Below are 20,394 nucleotides of genomic sequence, written 5' to 3' on the forward strand. Positions count from 1 at the left end.
AGTATAAGACTATGGGTCACTTACACCATTCATTTTAAGAGACTCCTAAACTTTTTACTATGGGTTTTGTAAGGAGATGTTCCTAAAGCAAATCTTTTTATGTCCCAGTTAGTGCCCTGAATAAATTGTCACTGAATTTGGGATCCAGTCCAACTGCTTCTAAAGCCAATGGATAGATTTCTGCAAGGTGTACAAACTGAAGCATTCAATTACTTATTAGCAAAGTTGTTAATACATGTCTGTGGACCAGAAAAGCTTATTTTAGAATTGGTAGGGCTTTATGATTGGTCACCTGTGGTATAGTGTTCAAGCAGTATTGTAGCCATGGTGGTTCAGGAATAGGTGAGAATCAGGATTTCTCTGGTCATACTTTTTATTGGACAAACTATATAGTGGGAAGAGAAGTTAGACAAGCTTTGGTGCACAGAATATCCTTCATTTGAGCTAGGCCTGAGGAAAGGCATGTGTGTCCAAAAGCTAGTATAATAAATTTCTCCCCACTCTATTGTTGATCCAGTAAAAGATATATTATCAAACAAAGAACCTTGTCTGCCTGTTACCAAATAAATACACTTCTTATGTCATCTTGGAGATAGATAACAAAAACCAAACAAACAAACAAAAACCTTACTGAAGCATACTAGATTTTATAAACTGCAACCTGGATATTAAGGTTTTGATAAAACTTGCTGTATTTTTAACATCTAAAATGAAATGTTATTTAACACTGACTTACGGTTTCCAAGCAGTAGTAGGACTAGCATACACCAGTTTGCTTGGCATCCCAAGCACTTCTTGAGCATTTTTGCATGCTAATGCTGTTTGAGCTCACTTTGCATTTAACCCAGTGATTCTGGTAGGAAGACACAGGGGTGGGACTTACTTCAATGTCATATCAGTCAAGTTATTGGGTATATGTGATTTCCAGTCCTCCTAAGCTATCTGTACTGCTGAAACACATATATTGCCACATCTTAATGGAAACAGAAGATTTCTACTGCATTGGCCTGTGAGCCTTTTGTCTGTCCCCATTTGTTTATTTGGCTCTTTAATTTCAGCATGTATAAACTTGAGAACAAGTTTTCTTGTCTTGATCCTTCATGACAGTTTATGTTTCTAAACTAAGGATGGATTTTTACTGATGTGATCAGCACTGGTCTCACTATGCTCCCACTGAAATCTGGGATGGTCTCCAAATGAAGCATTTTTTGACTATCATAAAGTGCTTTTGAACATCCTACCCTACATGACAGTTGCCAGAATGTAATCCATTTATTCACCAGTAGGTTGATCACCTCAGGAAAAAGTGTGTGCTGTCTTTAAAATATGTGCCTCTGCCTTTCATAAATGATTTATTTCTATTCTCTTACTAGAGCATCATTTTTAGAACACCTTTTTATTGCATACCGTGGAAATTCATATAAGTAACTACAAAGAAGATGCAATATGGGAGAGCACTGCAGGAGTGCTCAATCCAAGAGTGGTTCAGTTCACCCCCTAATACAGAAATTAGCATTAGAAATCCCACCATTAGACCAGCTGGCTTTGATCCCCCTAGACATCTTTGCTCTTTTGTAAATGAAATTAGGACAGAATGCGGCAGACATGGATTTCTGTTGGCTCGATGGGCCTGGACTAGCTCACCGAACTACAACTGTGGCACCCCTTTTCAGACTTTGAATCACTGGATGTCGTCTTTGTGCATTTAATGGAACTCTGTTGGTTCTGTACAATACAAACCTGAAGCAATCAGCTATCTGCAAAATTTGGACATAAAATTTTGAATAAAATTGTGAATATGTTTCTCCTTTCCTTGTGATCACTGTATCATTATATACTAAATAAAGTGCAGGGGTCAAATCATTGAATCTGGCATTTCAGTTCATGCTTCTCAGACTGTAGGTTTGAGCTTTTATTCACTGAAGTTAGTCTAACTCTCCAATACTCCATCTCTCTCTAATAGCATGTGTTTTACCTATAGTTATGCTTTACAACCCTGTTGAGCCTACTATAGGGCTTTCCTTCAACAATTAACCTTTCCAAGATGTCCCTATTATAGCACTTGGATTAAAGGTAATGATTTCCTTTCCAGAATAACTAGCATTTAACTGTTCTTTCTAATTGTGCTCTTCGTTATTAATCTGTTGAGCTTGCAGCCAAGGGGAAGGGATGGATCCCTCACTGTAGACTGTGAAAATCTATGCTTAAAAATAGTTCAGTCACCCAACAGAGCATTAGGATGAAATAAATTAAATCTCCAAGTACTTGGGAACTTGTAAAATTTTCAGTTGAGTTGAATGCTACTTATGTTGATGACTTGCTGAGCAGTTTGTGGAAAGATTTGAATGGGGCACAGTTGGAAAAGGCAGATTTCAGAGGGTAAGATGCATCTTCTAAAAAGTCAGAAAATTGAGTCAGAGAAAGATACAATAGGGATTAGACCTTGAATGACTTGGGATGAGCATAGAGTAAATTATTAAGAGGGAATAGTGGGAAACAAGCTGATGTGAAACACATTGGGGTTGTTTACTCCATATTGTAAACTGTTGCTGTAGGTTGTTTTGGTGCCACCTATGAGGCAGTTGTCTATTAATGGTTGTATGAAGGATTTATTTTGGGAAATTTATCAGTCTATATTGGATTCTGCTGTGGATTGAAAGTTATTCTAGAATAAGACCACTAACCTGCAAGGTGGATGTCAGCTTTTAGCAGCGGATGCCATTATTTGCCTAATCAAACCCTTATTTCTATAAATGTACCCCCACCCCCAGTCAACCATATTTTACAGTATTCAGAAAGGAGGTACTCTGAATAGGGGGTGTTGGAATATCTCAATATGTACCATTTTGACTGAAGGTTTCTACAACTGAAATGGTCATGCTCTTGGAACTGTGCTGAAGTCTTTTCATCTGTAAAATAAGTATTAAAATCAGTTTTGGAGATCCCCAAATATTGTTCCTTCTGGAGCTAGGTACTGTGAATATACCCATTGTTGTAGAAATGTGTGCTGTCAGTGGAAATATCTACTTTTTCTCAATCACTTTCAGTTTCTGAATGTTTTTTATCTTTATATGTATTATGCTTATTCAATTTCCATAGCCCTCTTTATCTGAGCACTTTTGAATATTGAGCCCATTATCTTGTTTCTCAGTTATTTTTAATGGACTCTTCTGTGATTTTGTTCTATTTTAAGTACAAACTGTCAGTTTCCTTTGTTAACACATTGTATCTGCTCTTGCTGGTTTTTTTGTGGTGAAATCAGAATCCTTTCAGTCCTTATAATGTGCTGTCACATTGTAACATTTTATGACAAATTGAGAAGTTGATGTTATAAGGAATCCTGGCAGATTTATTCTATTCTAATAGCTCCATCTTTCAGCCACAAAGCTCAAAAAATGGAGTCCCGATGGTCTGTAACTAGTGTCTCTCTGCAAATCATTTTTAAAGAGCTGAGCTGAATTGGAAGACAAAGGAAAGGGGTTTGAATAATTCTAGCCAGTCCTGAATCTAACATCTTGGATGTTGGCGCCAGACTAGGGTTACCATACATCCGGGTTTCCCGAGACATATCCTCTTTCTGAGCCTTCTAATCTCTGTCTTGGCGGGTTTTTTAAAATCTGACCAAATGTCTGGGATTTTGCTTTGCTCCACTGGTGGCATTTGGTCAGGACAGGAGGGGTGGGGGCTAGGGCTGTGACATGGCAGGTGGGGAAAGGGGCATGGGGAACAGTGGGGAACTCTGTGGCAAGCTGGCAGCAAAGGGCGGGGGAGGGGGGGGGAAGGAGGAGAGGAGCCTTGGCCAGGCTGCCTGGCAGGGTGCTGGAACCCTATCCTAGGGCTCAGGGGATGCCACAAGCTTCCCCTCCTTTTCCCTCCAGCCCATGCTGGGGCTGGACACACTCCGCCACTGCCTGCATAAATTGGAGCCACCGCACTCTGGCCCAGACATAACCTTGGGGGAAGGGAACTGCAGTTTGGGAGTGAGAAGCACTGTCACAGCTGAGGTCAGTGGGTCAGGAGTGAGGGGCAGCAGCAAGGCTGCTGGGGCTGTGGCTTGGTAGTGAGGGGCAACAGAATGGGCAGGGGTGGGGCACTGGTATGTCACTGCCCTTCCCCCCGCCCACCCCCGCATGACATATGTCCTTTTTTTTTGGACCTGGAAACATAGCAACCCTACCCCAGACCCATTTTCAATAGCTCAGAATAAATGTGGGGGGTGGAGTGACCAGACAGATTGGCTGGCATGAAATGGTGCAAACTGAGCCTTTAATGTAAACAGGAAGCATTGCAGTATTTGTTTCACTCCTCTGCTGTAAATCAGTTGTGGCCCCAAGCCAATTGCCTACTTAGAACAGAATAAAACATTAAGTCTTTAAGTGCTGTGGGTGGAAAACACTAAGGCAGAGGTCACCTGGCAGGATGGGCCTACAGTTCTCCTAAGGAAGGTGTTACAGGTTCTCATGGTATATTTGCCATTGGCCTCCATTCCCCAAAAGTGGGCATGAAGGGTGTTGCTTCTCTTCTGACTGGCTCCTTGGGCAGAAGCTGTTGCACCATTTCTGCTAGCACAGTCCATTTCTCTCTATGACTTTTTGTCTGCTTCCCAACAATCTGACAGGACAGAGAAGTTGTTTTCTGTGCCCTCATAGAAGGCAGGTTAAAAGGCAAAAAAAAAAAAAAAAGACCACATCACAAACAGCTTTTATTGACTGCTTGAAACCTCTCCTGTGGTATGAAAGAGCCAATATTAATATTTATATTGAGATTTTCCTACTTTGGTGGTCTGAACAAAATATTGCTCTTAGCTCATTGTAGCAAGTTACAAAGTTCCCAAAATGGAATGCTTGCTCAGGATGGCTGCATCTTTGTCTAGTCTCTGTGAATGCTTCCTGAAGCCAACCCAAGCATAGTTTCTAGAGCTGGGATGCAGGGGAAACCCTAGCTTGTTCTTACTCTGATACTTTGACCTTTCAGTTCCTGACGTCCTAAATGTCTGTGGCCCTGACTCAAGGAGTTAAGTTCCAGTTCAGCTCCTGAGAGAGGGGCTTTATCTTTTGTTTGGGGGAAATATGTGCAACCTGACGTTCCAAGCAGCAAAGCAAATAGTCTATCTTTATAAAGATGTTCATTAGGGCAAAAGACACAGAACAAGAAGACCCCATCCCTTCCAAAGGATTAAGCAATCCCACTGTCCTAAGTCCAGCTGGCATAGCCCTGTGCATCCCATAGTTCAGTTATTCTCTCTTCTTCTCTGCCTGGCTCCCAAGCTCCAAAGGCTTCACCTGGTCTCCTTTTCAGGGGGCTCCCCTGGTTTCAGTTGCCACCTTGTTCATCCATTTCATGGGCAACTGGTGCTGCCTTAGTAGGGGGGAGACATGCCCCCCTGCGACCAGTTCCACCAGCCGGGGGGGGGGGTGCCCCTATGGCTGATTCCTGCTGACCAGCGAGGGGGTTCTTCCCACAGCTGATGCTATCTGGGGGTACCCCTGCAGCTAATTCCATGGTGGCCGATTGCTGCAGCTGCTTCTGGGAGTGGCTGTGGCCACTTCTGGGAGCAGCTGCAGAGATCGTCTGGCACTTGCAGGCGGGGAACAGGCGCTTTTGCCTGCCCCCACTGCCCATCACCTAAGCTGCGAGTGTGGCTGGTCAGGGGGTGCACCAGCACTCTTAGGGGATGCATGTGGACCCCCTATGTATCACCATTGATCCATTTTAGTGCTTTATCTTAGTCTCTCTCTCTGAGGCCTCCAGGGTGTCTCCTTCAAGTGATGAGTACCAAGTCCATCTGAAGCATCAGCATGACTGTTCAAGTCCTGTTGATGCTGAGGATCCCTCTAGTCTTGTCCTGCATTTAGGTAGATCATTTACAATGATCCTATTATACAGTCCACAGACCCTATTAACCCTTCTTTCCATGTGTTGCTTTATTGGTAAACTGTTACACACCTTATAACAACATGACTACATTTCAAACAAATAATACAGTAAAAGCCATAGCCCCTCTCATGAGCCTTGATAAAGTATTTCCAAGCTGTAAATAACTCTTTAACTCCACAGTCCTGATGAGCAGGAAGTATTCACTTGATCCGCCATTCACTTTAAAGTTCTAGGAGTAACTAAAATGTACGACTGTGACCTGTTTTTTGGACTGAAGAGGTGCATGCCTATGAGTAGCAGCTAGGAAATAGTACTTTATTGTTCATGTCTACTCTGATAGCATTATTAAGAAATTGTTCTTGTACTCCTGGCTGCATATTTAATTTCCTATAAAAAAGTGCTCGGCTTTATCCCCAAAATATTCTTTAAGCTTTTAGTGAAATTTAGTTAACCAACATTTTTTCCCTTTGTTGTGTGCACAATGCTGCAAAAGTTTATAAAGTGCCAGTTTTATATAAGACTTTGAAAAGATGAAACACTTGTTCCATCACCAAAACCACCACAACTGCAGCATCCAAAATTGAAGTTTGTACAGACAAAATCAGCTCACAGGCCAGCTGACAGCCTTTGTTAGTCATCCTACCAGTATCTGCATTCATTTCATAACCTCTTTGGGTTGTTCCACAACAGGTTGTCTCTTTAGGTACAGCTAGTATGCCTGCCACCTAGTATTTATGTAGGTTGGTACATTTGACAGTAGTTCTGAAGGTTCTTGTGTAGGAGTCTCTTCTTACTTTCATTTATTTATTTAGTGTGAAAGAAATTTGACATGACAAATACATTTGAGTAATTTCTATCTTCCTTTTCCTAACATCCCTCACACATTTTCATTAAGAAATGTGTTATGGGGACTTAATTGCACCCCCTGCGATTCTTCCTCCAAAGCTCAGTAGGTGGAGCCACAACATCTGTCTAAAACTTTTACGTTATTCAAGAGCTAATGTTCTTAACTTTCTTATCCATACAAAGGATTCTAGCACTTTTGCATTTTCAGTGCAATGTGTTGCCAAAGGAGTCTCAAGTTCTTTGTTCAGAAACAGAAAAAAACCCTAACACAATAACTTTAAAAGTGTAGGTGTACCACTTGGATGTTTGCCCTCAGGTACATGCTAGATCATAAATCATATATTAACCTCAAATTTGGGATTCAGAAGAGATGTTCAAATGAAATAGAGTTATTTTTACTTGTTTTAATTGTATGGCTAAATTTGTATCATGCTGTTTCATCCAGATTCTTCAGGATAATGAGGAATTCAGAAAACCTACCCACTACTTGTTTTTGTAGCTCAGAATTCTAACAAATCCAGTGACAATTGCTGTTTTTCAAGTTCATAGATGGCTTTCACATCACACCATCAATTTATTCTTTTTAAATAACAGAGTATTAATACATAAATACACATCTCTGGTCATTTTCTCAGATCCTCAGAAAAATTCATTAGTAATTAAAAAGAACATAATAATGAGATTCTCTCATCAAGTGTTTGCAGCATCACTTGAGCATTGTCCCATCATTTTAAATCATTCCTTAATGTCAATGCTTTCCCATTTCAGTATCATCTCAAAAAAAACAGAAAGAAAAACCTCCCATAAAAGTAATAATAGTCTATCAAAATTAATATTAAAAATGACAGACTTGCTATTTTTTTTTTCTTAAATGCAGGACAGTTCTGGCTCCACTTCTTGTCCTATGTTATCTAACTGACACCTGTCCTCCCTTGAGCAGTTCGACTGAAATCAAAAGGATTGCAAGGCACTTAAACATTAAGGCTAGGTACAGACATTCAAAAAGCCTGAGGCAGAATTGACCTTAGTTATGGAGTTTTCTGTAAATGGCATAGTTTAGAATGGTAGTGAAAGAACGCATATCAGTATGAGAGGACACATATTCACCTTTTGAGGAAGGGGGTGCGAATCTTAAACTACGTTCCACCATTTTTAAACAGTTTATGTGTCCTAAACTTCTGTTCTGTTACAGGTATAAACCTGTTTGTGATCACTTATACTGGTACAAGTGCAATGCCTATATCTGTCCTAAGAGATTTGTCTGAAACTTTACATTTTTTAATTTGTTTGTCAGTTTTAGTTATAGCCCTTTCTTTGGCAAATTAAAGAACTATTAAAATCCTTTCACTGAGTTTAAGGTGAAGCATTCAAGAAGGGTGAGGTGCATTTAGAGTAACAGACTTTATTATTCTGCTGTTATAAAAGCTCTCCTGTTTTTTTCACATGTGGAATACTTATTCCCTGAAATGATATGTTTCCTTTTGTAGAAAATATTAACCCAATAATGTCAAATCCAACTGCTCTTAATCCATTGGGTAGTTTAATTAATTTGAATTGATCTATTTGTATGGGCAACTGGGCAACCAATATTTCTGGTATAGTTATGTTAATATGTATAAACACATTCAATTTAGGTAGCCTGGAGGCTGACTTTATAAAGTCCTTTCTTCAGTGCTGTCAATGGCAAGAGAGCAGCATCAGCCTTTCCTTTAAACATATTTCAAAGGTGAAAAGAAGTTAGGTTCTACATGGCTTTTGTGGCAATCCTTCAACAATTTGTGAAGTATGTATTAACATATAGGGAGTGACTACTTATTAGAGTCAAGGTAATACTAATCTTAGAAAAGGTAAATGAATCAAAGTGATGGTAGCATATTACATAGTTTGTGTGTTGGAATATTTATTCTTGCTGTGGCCACCTGCACATATTTTTAAAAAGCATTCTTTGAAAATTCAGCTGATGCTGATGGTGCTGTTGTTTCTTAATAGGATGTATCCATACTTGACATCCTCCTTTAAAGCTATTGCACAGAATGAAATAGAAAAGGCAAAAAAAGACCTGAAGATTGGTATGTAATATACTAAGTTCTCCTATTTACTGTGCCATTATTTATTACATTGCCTTTCACTTACAGACTTCTCATTTAGCTAGGCTAATATTCAGTTTTATTTGTAAATAAAAAGCAGTAACACCTTTGTAGCACTTCAAACTTTTGAAAAGCTTACAAACCTTAGCTAAGCTCTCAGAACACCCCCGCCACTGCTGTTATATTCTGTACCAAAGGGGTGGGAATATGAATTGCCTTAGCGAATTGACTACACAGCTTTAATTAAAAAAAGATAAAGATGCTGAAGAAGCATCTTGCCTGTGGGCGTGGAAGATAGCTCTTGGAATAGATAATTAGGAGGCAAGCAAGGAGAGGGTAATGCAGGGCCAACTGTCAGGGTCTAAAATTAGCGTTGGTTGACATGCATCTTTTCTTCTTTATGTGTGGAGACCACCAGAAGATACATGCACAAGTGTAGATCCTAGTCTTACCATTTGGTCCTTCTGAAGGGGCTCTCAGCTTTTATGGACGCACACCCAAGAATGGTCAGAGGAGCCTGTAAAAGGGGATTTTCCTTCCATAAACAATTTTGAAAAAAATTCTTTCCAAAACTTGTAAAAATTAATCTATTTTGGAAGGACCAACAAAGAGAAGCATTTTTTTGGCCTGTTCCCTGGGCTGCTTGCATATTTTGACCTGAGAGACAGCTACTGAGGTAGCTGCAGAGTGTGGAAGCCCAGGTTTCTTGACAGCTGGCAGGAAACCAGATGGGCTGGCCCTAGCCTTCTTTCCTGCCTCATTTTCTTCATCTGATTTCAGTAGTTCAGATCATTGAATCATCATGTTCCAATTGGACAGTGGTTGTATAGGAAAATGAATGAATGAAAATGCAGCCCAACACTAAAGTCCAATAAGGGTGCTTTAAACATTTTGGTTATTGCCAGTTTATGAAGTATAACTAAAATTTGGAGCTCCGTGTACATTTATAGAATTTCCCCTGCTTAGAAGATGATTGACATGTCCTAAGACCTACATCCCAAATCTTCTATAGACTTAGCACTGGTTTACTATATTAGTCCCCAAGTAAATTACAAGGAACACTGCTTCCTTATGGCATTCTGGAGTCATTGAATAAGTGCTTTTTTGATCTCCTGGATTTCAGTAGACAGATAATTCTCAGTTCCTCACAACTGCAGAATGTGCAACCTTTCACCTTAGATCAGTGGTTCTCAACCTTTGTGAACACCGCTTAGAAAATGCCAGCTCTTAGTCTTCACTTATTTTTTGGCTACTGAAGAACAGAGCAGTTCTTCTATTGCAGAGAACTCAGAAAGATTGCAACATGTTTTAACACTGTCGTTAAATACATACTGCATTGACTTTGTATTAGAAATATCTGGATTTGTCTTGTGAATCATGTTTGCCCTATCTCAAGGCATCCCAGGGTGCTGAAGCACCCTTGTTAAGGATCTTTGCTTTTGATGGTTACAACTTATTATGTAATTCACTGAATACTGAATAAAGTTGTTTTTTTCTTTCTTTTGAAGTAAATATCTATAACATCTCTGAGCCTTACTTTAAGCATTTTTTTGCATATGCTTTCTAGCTGAACAAGCTGTAAAAGAAGCCAAGTGTCAATTAAAACATCTGGAAGAATCCTTTTTGCTTGAAGACAATGAGGTACTGTAGTAAAGACAGCATTTGTGTAATGGTTTCAGAAATGTTGCTTTTTATAGCTGGTGCTCCATAGCAACCTGCATTTTGTTGGACTGCAGGTATTGGTGTGGAAAATCAACCAGGGTGGCTTCCTTTTAATGTCATTGTTCAAAAATATAGGCTAGGAACACCCTTAATGAAAGCCCTCTGAAATGTAGCCTAGTAATAATATTAAGCAGCAAAAGAAATCAACGGTACTATTTTTCTGTTAAGTACGTATTTACTGATAATGAGGAATTTTAAATGGATATAATGCCTAGTTGTATTAGTATCAACTTAAGTTCCTCCTCCAAAAAAATGTTTTAAGATACTCCCCATTAACTTCAAAAGCAATAATAATGCCTTATATTTGTACACACAATACTTGTTAAAAAATGTAAAAATATTCCTTTAATTGGTCCTCCAGTCTTATGCCCCCACAATGACATTTTATGATTTGCCTCTGAGTTGCTCAAGCCAAGTCTTGCACCCATTGGAAGGCTTGCAATCACTGGAAGGCAATATTTGACTTTTCAAAAACAAGTGAAGTTTATACTTAGGGCATTACATGAATGAAAAGTAACCTTTTCCTCCTCTTTCCCCTCTGAATGGAAAAGCCTGCTCATCTTGCATTACAGGATGCTCTAGAAAATGCAGAAAGAATGCATGAGAAGCTTGAAGCGAAACAAAGGCAAGATATGAACATATTTAAGCAGAATTTTAGGATAAGTGTTTTAACTCTGTTGTGAATCCAGGCATGATCTATAGGCTGATTCTTGTATGATGTTTTCTTAAGTTGTATCTACTCTTTCTTTTTTCATAGTGCTTCTAAATTATTGTAAGTGTTTCAATATTTTATTCTTTTCTGAATTTTTTTTAACCAATCCTGTGGAGGATCGTTTTCTTGGCATTTAAATTTGATTAAATCTTGCAGAAGAGAATTTTCTTCTTTAATTTGTCTAAATGCTTGTTATATTTTTCATGCTATCCAACAGATGAAATGAGTATTACCTAATACTTAATAGTTTCTCTGAAAGTAACAATTTTAGGTATTGAAATCCGTGACAGAGTGAGGCTACTTGGGTAACGATATACACTGTCTGGCTTATGTGAAGCCCTGCTTCAAGGGAGGCATCCCTATGCTTCTTGAAATTTGTAATTACATGGCTGTATATGGACTTCTTGTAGAAATGTAGCAAGATTGTCTTCTGATCATGATGAGCACTGTAGTATACAAGTAGTGGTGAGCAGTTAATGATCACGTAGTAGTTCTCAGAGTAGTGTTCAAAATTTCCACTCCCAATGCTGTTTCCAAAAATATGCTTTATGTTAGTTTATTCTCCTTGGTCATACTGAGGGTCACTAAGCTCCCTCTAGAAAGTTCTGCAACCAAATGGTATTTCTCCAGTATCTGGAGAAAGGAAACGTGAAGAATATAGACACAAACAATTGGCATCCTTTCATCTGCAAGAGGCGGTGGATATTGCAGCCTGCAAATATGTAAATAAAATTACACGAGGAAGAAATTGCCCTTTTTATTTGCTTGTGGTGTGAAAAGCTGTTGACGATGATTGCAGTAAGGTAATTAAAAAAATATTTAGGAAACAAAATCAGGTACCAAGTTAACTTGGTAAATACTTTCCAAATGTAGTGAAAAATATACTAAGCTGTTTTTATTGATTATCATTAATGTCTTCATAGCAATGGCTCTAGTCTTAATTTGGAGCTGAGTAAGCAGTGCTTTCTTTGCAGTGTATTAGATCAGCATGTCTCAGCTGCAGGTGATTAAAAGGCTTGTTTAATTCTAAACAGGAAATCTCCCCTTCTCCCCCCACCCCCTAGCAACTAGGTGGTGAATGTCGAGGAAGCATTAAAGGCAGATTACATTCACCCTCAGCAGTATTCTGACTTCTCTTCAACATCTAAGGGTCATGCCAACCTTTAAATATTTAAATGTTTTTGTGATTGATTGCCACTTTTTATCATTTATAATTCTTGATAAATTAAACTGTTGAATCTGTAGGTACTAATCTGGTAGCAGTAGCTGTTACTTTGCATTTGGCAAACACTTAAAAACAAACAAGGCAAAACCTATAAAAGTAACTGCCTGCTCATTTTCCTGTCTTAGAGAACTGAGAAAGCCAAAGAAGCTCTGTTTAATATTTGGCATAAACATAAGGAACAGAAGTCAAGATGGAATGCTTATCTATAGCAACAGTCGGTTGATCAAAATGTATGAAAAGTTGGGACCTCAACTAAAACCAGACTCTTGGTATGTTTGCATTTTATATTTTTTAAGGAGCCAGCTTTAAAACTGCATACTTGAAATAAAGTTTTAGATATTCTGAATGTCAAAATAAGTTTTGAAACCCAGATCTCATACCCAGAGTGATTATTTCCTTTCAAAGAATGTCCAGGATGGGGATTATTAGTATTCTGAAGATTTAAATGCCTTTATTAAGGGAGGAATAAATTGTTCTCTATGTGGGTCTGCAGTTCTCAAAATAATCTTTATAGCAACTCACTCTTTTTTACTCTGTTATTGCAACTCAGAGTTTCTGACCACTTCTCTGAGTGTTTACTGGTACATAAGCACTCCTCTTTTTATACTCTGCCATCCCATTTCTTTCCCTTGTCATCTGTCTTTGCATTTTAAGATCAAGTACTTCTGAGAGATATATCCTGCACTCATTTGAATGGAAGTAATATAATGATCATTCTGTCTGTGACTGTAGTCAGGCAAGATTCTACACCCACAGTTTTCCATTAATAATATCTTCCCACTTCCAAAGTGTTTAATGGGTAACTGCAATGAAAATTGTTATCTTATTCATTGTATTTAAAATACTTCAATTTTTGTTCCTTTAGTTTCGGTGCTGGTGCAGTAGGGATGGTCAACGTGCCCTTGGAAGCCATGGAGCCCACACACAATAAGCAGGCTTTTGTTAACACTAAAGAGTATAACCGCTTGCTTAGAGCCATGAGGCACTGTCTGCTCCAGTACTGGAAGGACACAGGAATAAGTAAGTCTTTATGGCTTAATTCTTGTGTACGTTTGTGTACATACATGAATGCACACATGGATATATACGTGTGTGTGTATGTGTGTGTGTAAATATAAAATATGCAATTGTCACAGTTAGTTCACCAAATACACCAACTAAGTTGGAAGTGGGGCAAACTATAAGTTTTATAATGAAGGTTACCCCAGGGAACAGATATGGGCTAAGAACTGTTGCAGTGGCAATCCTAAAAACAATTTTTACATAGAGGGGGAAAAGGTAAACAAGTTATTCTGATGCATTTGACTCTGCCTCTGGGAGTATACCTAGAAGCAAAGGTTGTCAAATGTTTTGACATCTCTTGAGAGGAAGGGCTATAAAAATGCATGTTAGCTATTCAGAAGCTAAACCTGGGATCTGGTGGAAGTTACACATTGGTCAGCCAGTTCATTTTGTGGAAAGCAGTATCTGCCTTAACAAACAGCAGAGCTGTCATGACATAGTGAAAACTCAAATGGGTATCTAATTGCAGAAGGTGCAAGGGCTGTAAGAATTCTATGAGGTAGCTGGCATTTGCTTCTTCCCAACACTCAGCAGAGGAAGGCAAAGGAAATCAACTTCAAGGTTTATTACTAGTGAAATCAAACAAGCAATTTCTGTTCACTTATTCAAGAAAGAGGAAGAGAAGGCAAATATTACGTTTGTGCAGTTTTAAACAACCTGCTTCCACATATATATGCAAATTCCTTGTGACTCTTGGTGTGCCCAAGTTCAAGCATTGTTGTTTTAAGTAACTTTGTAATGTGCTTTTTTGCATAATTCATTAATGCTTTTGTGCATTACAAAGCATATGCATTGTGAATAAACACTGATCTCCTGCATAATATCTCAGTTTTGAAAGTAATGAAAAAAATTATTTGATAACTTTCTTATAAATAAAAGATTGGGTTTCATAGTTTGTTTTAATATCCACAGAAGTTCTTGGAATAATTATGCTATGGTTTAAATGTAGCGCTGGCCTGAAAATAAATCTAGCCATGATCCTGTCACTTCAAAAAGGGCATTTTCTTCTACTGAAGAAATGTTTCACAACTCAAGATGTCTTGCTTCAGATGGCCACACTCTTTTCCAACCCCAAATCTCCTTCACCCTCTGTTACCATTTATAGGACTTTCAACTATCACATAACCATCCATGATTTTCATGATCAGACAGTGCCTTGCCTCAGGGCACCACCTTTCTAACTGTGTGCTGTTTTACTAGAAACATTTAAAAGTAGTATCGGACAGATCAGGTGATGTGGGCCACTTGTATGTTCTGAAAAAGCAGATATCCTTTACCTTTTGCTAAAATGATACAGGGATGCTTCTATAGTGTTGGAGATATTATGTACACATAGGTTAGAGAGAGAATGCCCCTGTCAAAAGGTTCAGATTCTGCCCTTCACTGAAAATATGAATGTGGTCTCAGATGCCCACTTTCCTGGGTCCTTTGGGACAAGTGTAGCCTCATTCCATCCCCCTCCTTTTCATACATGTTTCAACTGCTGGTATCACCCTGCCTTGAAGAAGAAAAATAATTCATTTGCACAGAGGTAGCCAATATCCAATGGTAAAAAAGGACTAAAGTGCTCATAAAATCAAAAAATGAATAGTTGCTTCATTCCTCACTTATTGTTTTGAAGGTGGTTAGGAGCAAGCTGAAGTAAGCCATTTGGGTCCTGCATGGCTGAGATCAAGTTGTTGTCCTGTAGGGCACAGTCCCCCAGTTTCTTTATAAGAACGGGGTGAGAGACAGTGCCGAAGGCCTTCTGAAAGTCCAGAAAGACTATGTCCACTGCTACCCCTGCATCTAAGGATTTGGTGACCTGGTTGTAGAAGGCCACCAGGTTGGTCTGACAGGACCTGTCTCTAATGAACCCGTGTTGGTTGCCCCTAAGCATAATCTCCCCTGCTGGCCCCTTGTGGACATGCACCAGGATAATTATCTCAAAAAGCTTACCCAGGATCGAGGTAAGACTAACTGACCTATAGTTCCCTGGGTCCTCCTTCCTCCCTTTTTTGAAGATGGGAACCACACTGGCCCTCTTCCAGTCCTCTGGCACCACACCAGAGCACCACGAGTGCTCATACAGCTGTGCCATGGGTCCCGCAATGACCTCAGCTAATTCCCTCAGCACTCTGGGGTGGAGATCATCAGGACCAGCTGATTTAAATACATCCAGTCCCTCCAGAAGTTCCCTGACTAAATCCTTCCTGACCCTTGGCCTAGGTGCGCCTCCCCTGGGGCCTGAGGGGAGTGTGATGCGGGGGCTGATCTGGACCCTGCTCAGGAAAATGGAGGCAAAGAAGTCATTAAATAGGTTAGCTTTGTCATCTGGTGTGACAACCAAATTTCATAGCATGTCTTGCAGGGGCCCCACATTACCCAGTACCTTCTTTTTGCCCCCTATGTATTTAAAAAATGACTTTTTGTTGTCCTTGATCCGGGAAGATAGTCCCAGTTCCATCTCTGTCTTGGCCTTCCTGACCCGCCCCGCCGCCCCCGGTATCCCCAAACAACCACAGTATAGTCCTCCCTGGTGATGGCCCCTCCCTTCCGTTGGGTGTGCATCTCCCTTTTAGCTAGAAGACATTCCCGGCTGCTTTTGGTGAGCCATCCGGGCTTTTGCGCCCTCCTGCTCCCTTTGATCCATGTTGGTATTATCTCCCTTTAGGCTTGGAGGATCGTCTCCTTAAGGAGCAACCACTCTTCTTGGACACCTGGCTCCCCTCCCCTCCAGGACCTCAGTGCTTCCCCAACTGTTCTTCTTAGCTCATTGAAGTCCACCCTCCTGAAATCTAGGGCTGCTGCCTTGCTGCAGGCCTTTGCCACCTTGCACTGGATGGTAAATTCCAGCAGGCAATGATCACTGTCGCCCAGGTGGTCGAGCACCCGCAGCCCCCTCACCAGGTCATCACCCGTGGCCAGCACCAGGTCCAACAAGGAGTCTCCCCTGGTGGGGCTGTGCACCTCCTGGGTTAGATGGAGGTCCTGCATTTGGGCTAGGAACCTATGTGAGTGGTCAGACCTGGCTGACTGCTCTTCCCAGCAGATGTCTGGAAAGTTCAGGTCACCCATGATGACCACATCCTTTGACCTAACTACCTCCATGAGCTGACTTAAGAATTCCTGGTCTAGCTCTTCCCCTTGGTTCGGTGGTCTGTAGTAGACCCCCACTGTTAAGTCCTTTTCCCCTCAACCACCTTGTATTCTAACCCAGAGCACTTCTGTGTGCCCCTCCTCTGACTCTGTGCTACTTGATGAGGATGTGTATTCCTCCTTAATGTAGAGTGCCACACCCCCACCTTTCCTCCGTGTCCTGTCCCTCCCGTACAGCCTGTAGCCCTTGATATTCACTGCCCAGTCATGTGTTGGGTCCCACTACGTGTCAGTGAGCCCCACTATGTCTGGGTTGATGTCAGCTAGCAGGAGGGTAAGTTCCTCCTGCTTGTTTCCCATACTACCAGTGTTTGTGTAGAGGCATTTGAGGCCTCCTGTGGATGTGTGCACTGCCCGCCTAATCACAGCATTGCCCTGGCCCCTATTGCTTACCTGTGTATATGTTCTGCTCATCAGTCTAGGCTGGGCTGTACTTGTGAGTGCTGCTTGGTTTAGCGGTCCAAGGCTTCCTCTTCCCTCGTCTTCCCCTTCCCCTGACGAGCCTAGTTTAAATCCTGACACGCTGTTTCCACTTAGCTTTAATCTAAGAGTGATAAACAATGGTAAACGACTCTATTTTTAGGGTAACTTATGTTTCCAGCCCCTAAAACAACATTTTTCTGCACGATTCAAGCAGCAAGGATAAGGATGTCTCATTTCTTCTCAAGGCCTGAGAAATAGCTTTTTGTTGATCTTGATGAATGCTTTTTAATATTGATAAATAAAACAGACCCGCATAGCACTTGACAAAATGCAGGCAGATAAAATGACATGACTTGGTGCCAGGAGAAATGGTAAAGATACATGAAAGAGACAGAAGGCTGTCTTAGGACAAAATGAAGATTGCATGTTTTATGACGGGTTCTGTTTGTTTACTTGATTGTTTGGTTCCCAAATAAGCTAGAAGGATTAGAAGGATTGCATCAAATCAGGAGTCGTGTGGCACCTGGAGAAGCTGGCCAAGAAGGAAGAGTATTTGTCTGTAGGAGTTAGGCACTGTCAAAGTACAAAACTAAGCAGAGGCCACTAACTTTGGTGATTCCTCCACTGCCATACACCCTCCCTGTTGCATTCAAATAATGTGGCTATGTTGCCTTTCATGAGCTAAAAGTCTCAGACACCACTGGTTTATTGAGCAAAGGAAGCATCCTAAAACAAATCCTATTGTTGTATTTTAGGCCTCCATTTCACTTGGCTCCCTATTGCATAAATTCACTGTTTATATTTGAATCAGTTGTTCTTTACATAGGAAAGAATCATTAGTTACCTAGCACTGAGGGGGAGGGTTTATAAAACTAATCATCAAGTACAGTGTCAGGAGCTCCACTGGCTGGTTCAAGGTGGGGGGGCTATGGTTCCATAACAGTATATTGAGTATGGCTGCTTGTAATTAATTTTTTTTGCAATTGTTGGCAATACTTACTTTGTCATTGCCATGCCTTTCTAATCGTTATAGTTTCCTGTAGATAAAGCCATGGCACAAGTATTTGTTAATGTAGGGGATGGCTTGGAGGAATTTTAAGTGCAGTCTGTGAGGTAGCTAAGGCCTTCAGATTTTCTCAGGCTTTGGAGGACTCCAGGTCTCCTGTGGAGGGACTGGCAGGATCAGGAGAAAGACTGATCCATGGAAATACTGGCCAAACTTGCAGTAGGCTAGGTGGTAGCCAGATGAGAAGGTAAGACTCTTACTGTTCTTATTTCAAACTTAGGATCAGTTTTTCTTTTATAATTCTTTTCTCCTGTATAACAGATCCTTTCATTGTTTTGGCTCCTGACCAATTACTTGTGTTAAAGAGTGATCTCTGGGCAAATGACGCTCTACGCAAACCCATTCTCTGGACAGAGGGTCGTTAAAATTCTCTCTCAACCCAAAAGGAAGCCACCTAGAACCAACAGAGTTTTGTTTGCTGCAGCTGTGAGGTCCCATATAAGAGCAGTGGAGCTCAGGTTAATGGAGATAAGGAGTTATCCCAGGGCAAACTTTGGTCTGTTCTTTGGGAGAACAGGGAGAAACTCAGGGTTCCAGGGGTGTCCCACATTTGTGACACCAAGCAACAGCTTTCTGGGAGATTTAGATTTGACTTTTAGAAAAGAGATGGGGAAGCTGGAAGAGCTTGGCTGTGTCAGCCTTCCTGGTTGTGAGGAGCCTTTTGCTGACCTTTCCTTCTATGCAGCACCAGAATTTATGTTGGGTTTTTCCTATCCACAAGTCATTCGAAAGAAACATCACCGTTTACAAAAACTGGTGTCCCTGTTCATGGGTGTAGCATTTACCGAGAGATGATAAAACTTGCTAAAACTGATTATGGCAATCAGACTTAGCCCCTCTTTTCCTCCTTCCTCTTCTTTCCCTCCACTTTTTTTTCTTTACTCCCTGTATAAAGAAAACAACCAGTTGCTCTTAGGAGTTAATTAAAAAATGTATCTATAATTTTGTTAAAGAAATGGTGAAGTAGTTGTAAAGCCAGACTTTAATTTAACAGTAAAACATGGAAATCTATGTGTACCAAGAGGGGCCCACAAATAATAACAAGTTTTCCAAGATGACTAATTAAAATAAAAAAATTGAAACAGTTCTTCAGCCCAGTGCACATTTTATTTTTCAAATTATTCTATACATGCTTGTAGCTCTTGTAGGAATCTGGTTTTAACACTGATATCCATTTCCCTGGAGGAAGCCATTGAGATCCTAAACAAAACTTTCAAATCAGGTTGCCTAATGCTGGACCTCTAAATCTGTATTTTAGCCCAAGGTAAATATTACAAAAGTGCTTAAGTAATCTCTTATGAGTAAGAGCACCACTGACTTCAGGTAGAATTTAACCGATTTAAGAGCAGTGTCACTATCTTGCATGTCTCTGTAACACATTTAGGAATCTAATTTTAGGTCTGGAAATTTTTACCTCTGTGCCTTCTCTCTAAATATGGCATATGCCTCGGAGTTGTCTTGTGATAAATTAGCAGTCATGTGGTAGGAAATATTGCCCATACTTGCGTACAATGTTCATTTTCTCCCAAAAATTAGCTACTGGAAATTGGGTATTGTCTTAAGGAAATGCGAAGAGCAGAGGACCCAATCCTGTCGGCCAATCTTCTTGAGCCAGATGGGCAACCAGCATCACCTGCCATGTGCTGCAGCTAAGGGGTTAACAGAACAGCCATAGGGCTTTCCTTTCCCCATCTCTCCCTCCCTACCACAGCTGTCTGGGGTTTCCCTGTGAAAATACTTACTGGTATTTTCATGGAAGCATCTTTTTTTCTTCTTCATCCTGCCTTTGAAAAAGCATGGTGGATGTTTTATTCGGGGGTGTCTGATATATGAAAAATTGGGAGGGCACTGATGCTGGTTGTTAAATCATTAATATAAATTGATATCTTTTTCCCTACAGTCTTTGCATGTTTTTAATATTTAAGAACAGCTGTGTTTGTTGACTTTATAAAGCCAAAGGCTAAAAAACAATGCTGTTTATCTCTTCAATACACTGAATAACTATAGATGATCCTTAATTTGACTTACCTGGGCATTTTCTTAAATATGTTTTGAGTAATAATTTCACTAGAGTCTCTGGGTCATAGTTAATTTAAGCAGGTAGAAATGAAGTTCAAAAGATGATTTTAACAAGGGCAGTTTTTCTCCATTATGCTGTAAACTTTTATTTTGTGCTATAGTAAAAACATGAAATTTATCCTCAGTGAAGCCCTTGTAGCATAAGTAGGTAGGTAAG

General features: G+C 40.3%; 1 protein-coding gene across 1 annotated transcript in view; it reads left to right on the forward strand.

Moving 5' to 3' along the window:
- The window catches only part of MORC1 (MORC family CW-type zinc finger 1), a 91,786-nt gene that overhangs the window by 20,347 nt on the left and 51,045 nt on the right, over positions 1–20,394 (forward strand). The window contains exons 10-14 of the mRNA XM_090041464.1: positions 8,713–8,792; positions 10,378–10,451; positions 11,084–11,157; positions 12,595–12,738; positions 13,335–13,489. Coding sequence (XP_089897590.1) covers positions 8,713–8,792; positions 10,378–10,451; positions 11,084–11,157; positions 12,595–12,738; positions 13,335–13,489 — 527 coding nt within the window. The remainder of the gene's footprint in view (positions 1–8,712; positions 8,793–10,377; positions 10,452–11,083; positions 11,158–12,594; positions 12,739–13,334; positions 13,490–20,394) is intronic.

This window comes from Crocodylus siamensis, chromosome 1, assembly GCF_052110815.1.
Source record: "Crocodylus siamensis isolate JL-2025a chromosome 1, ASM5211081v1, whole genome shotgun sequence".
Taxonomy (NCBI): domain Eukaryota; kingdom Metazoa; phylum Chordata; order Crocodylia; family Crocodylidae; genus Crocodylus; species Crocodylus siamensis.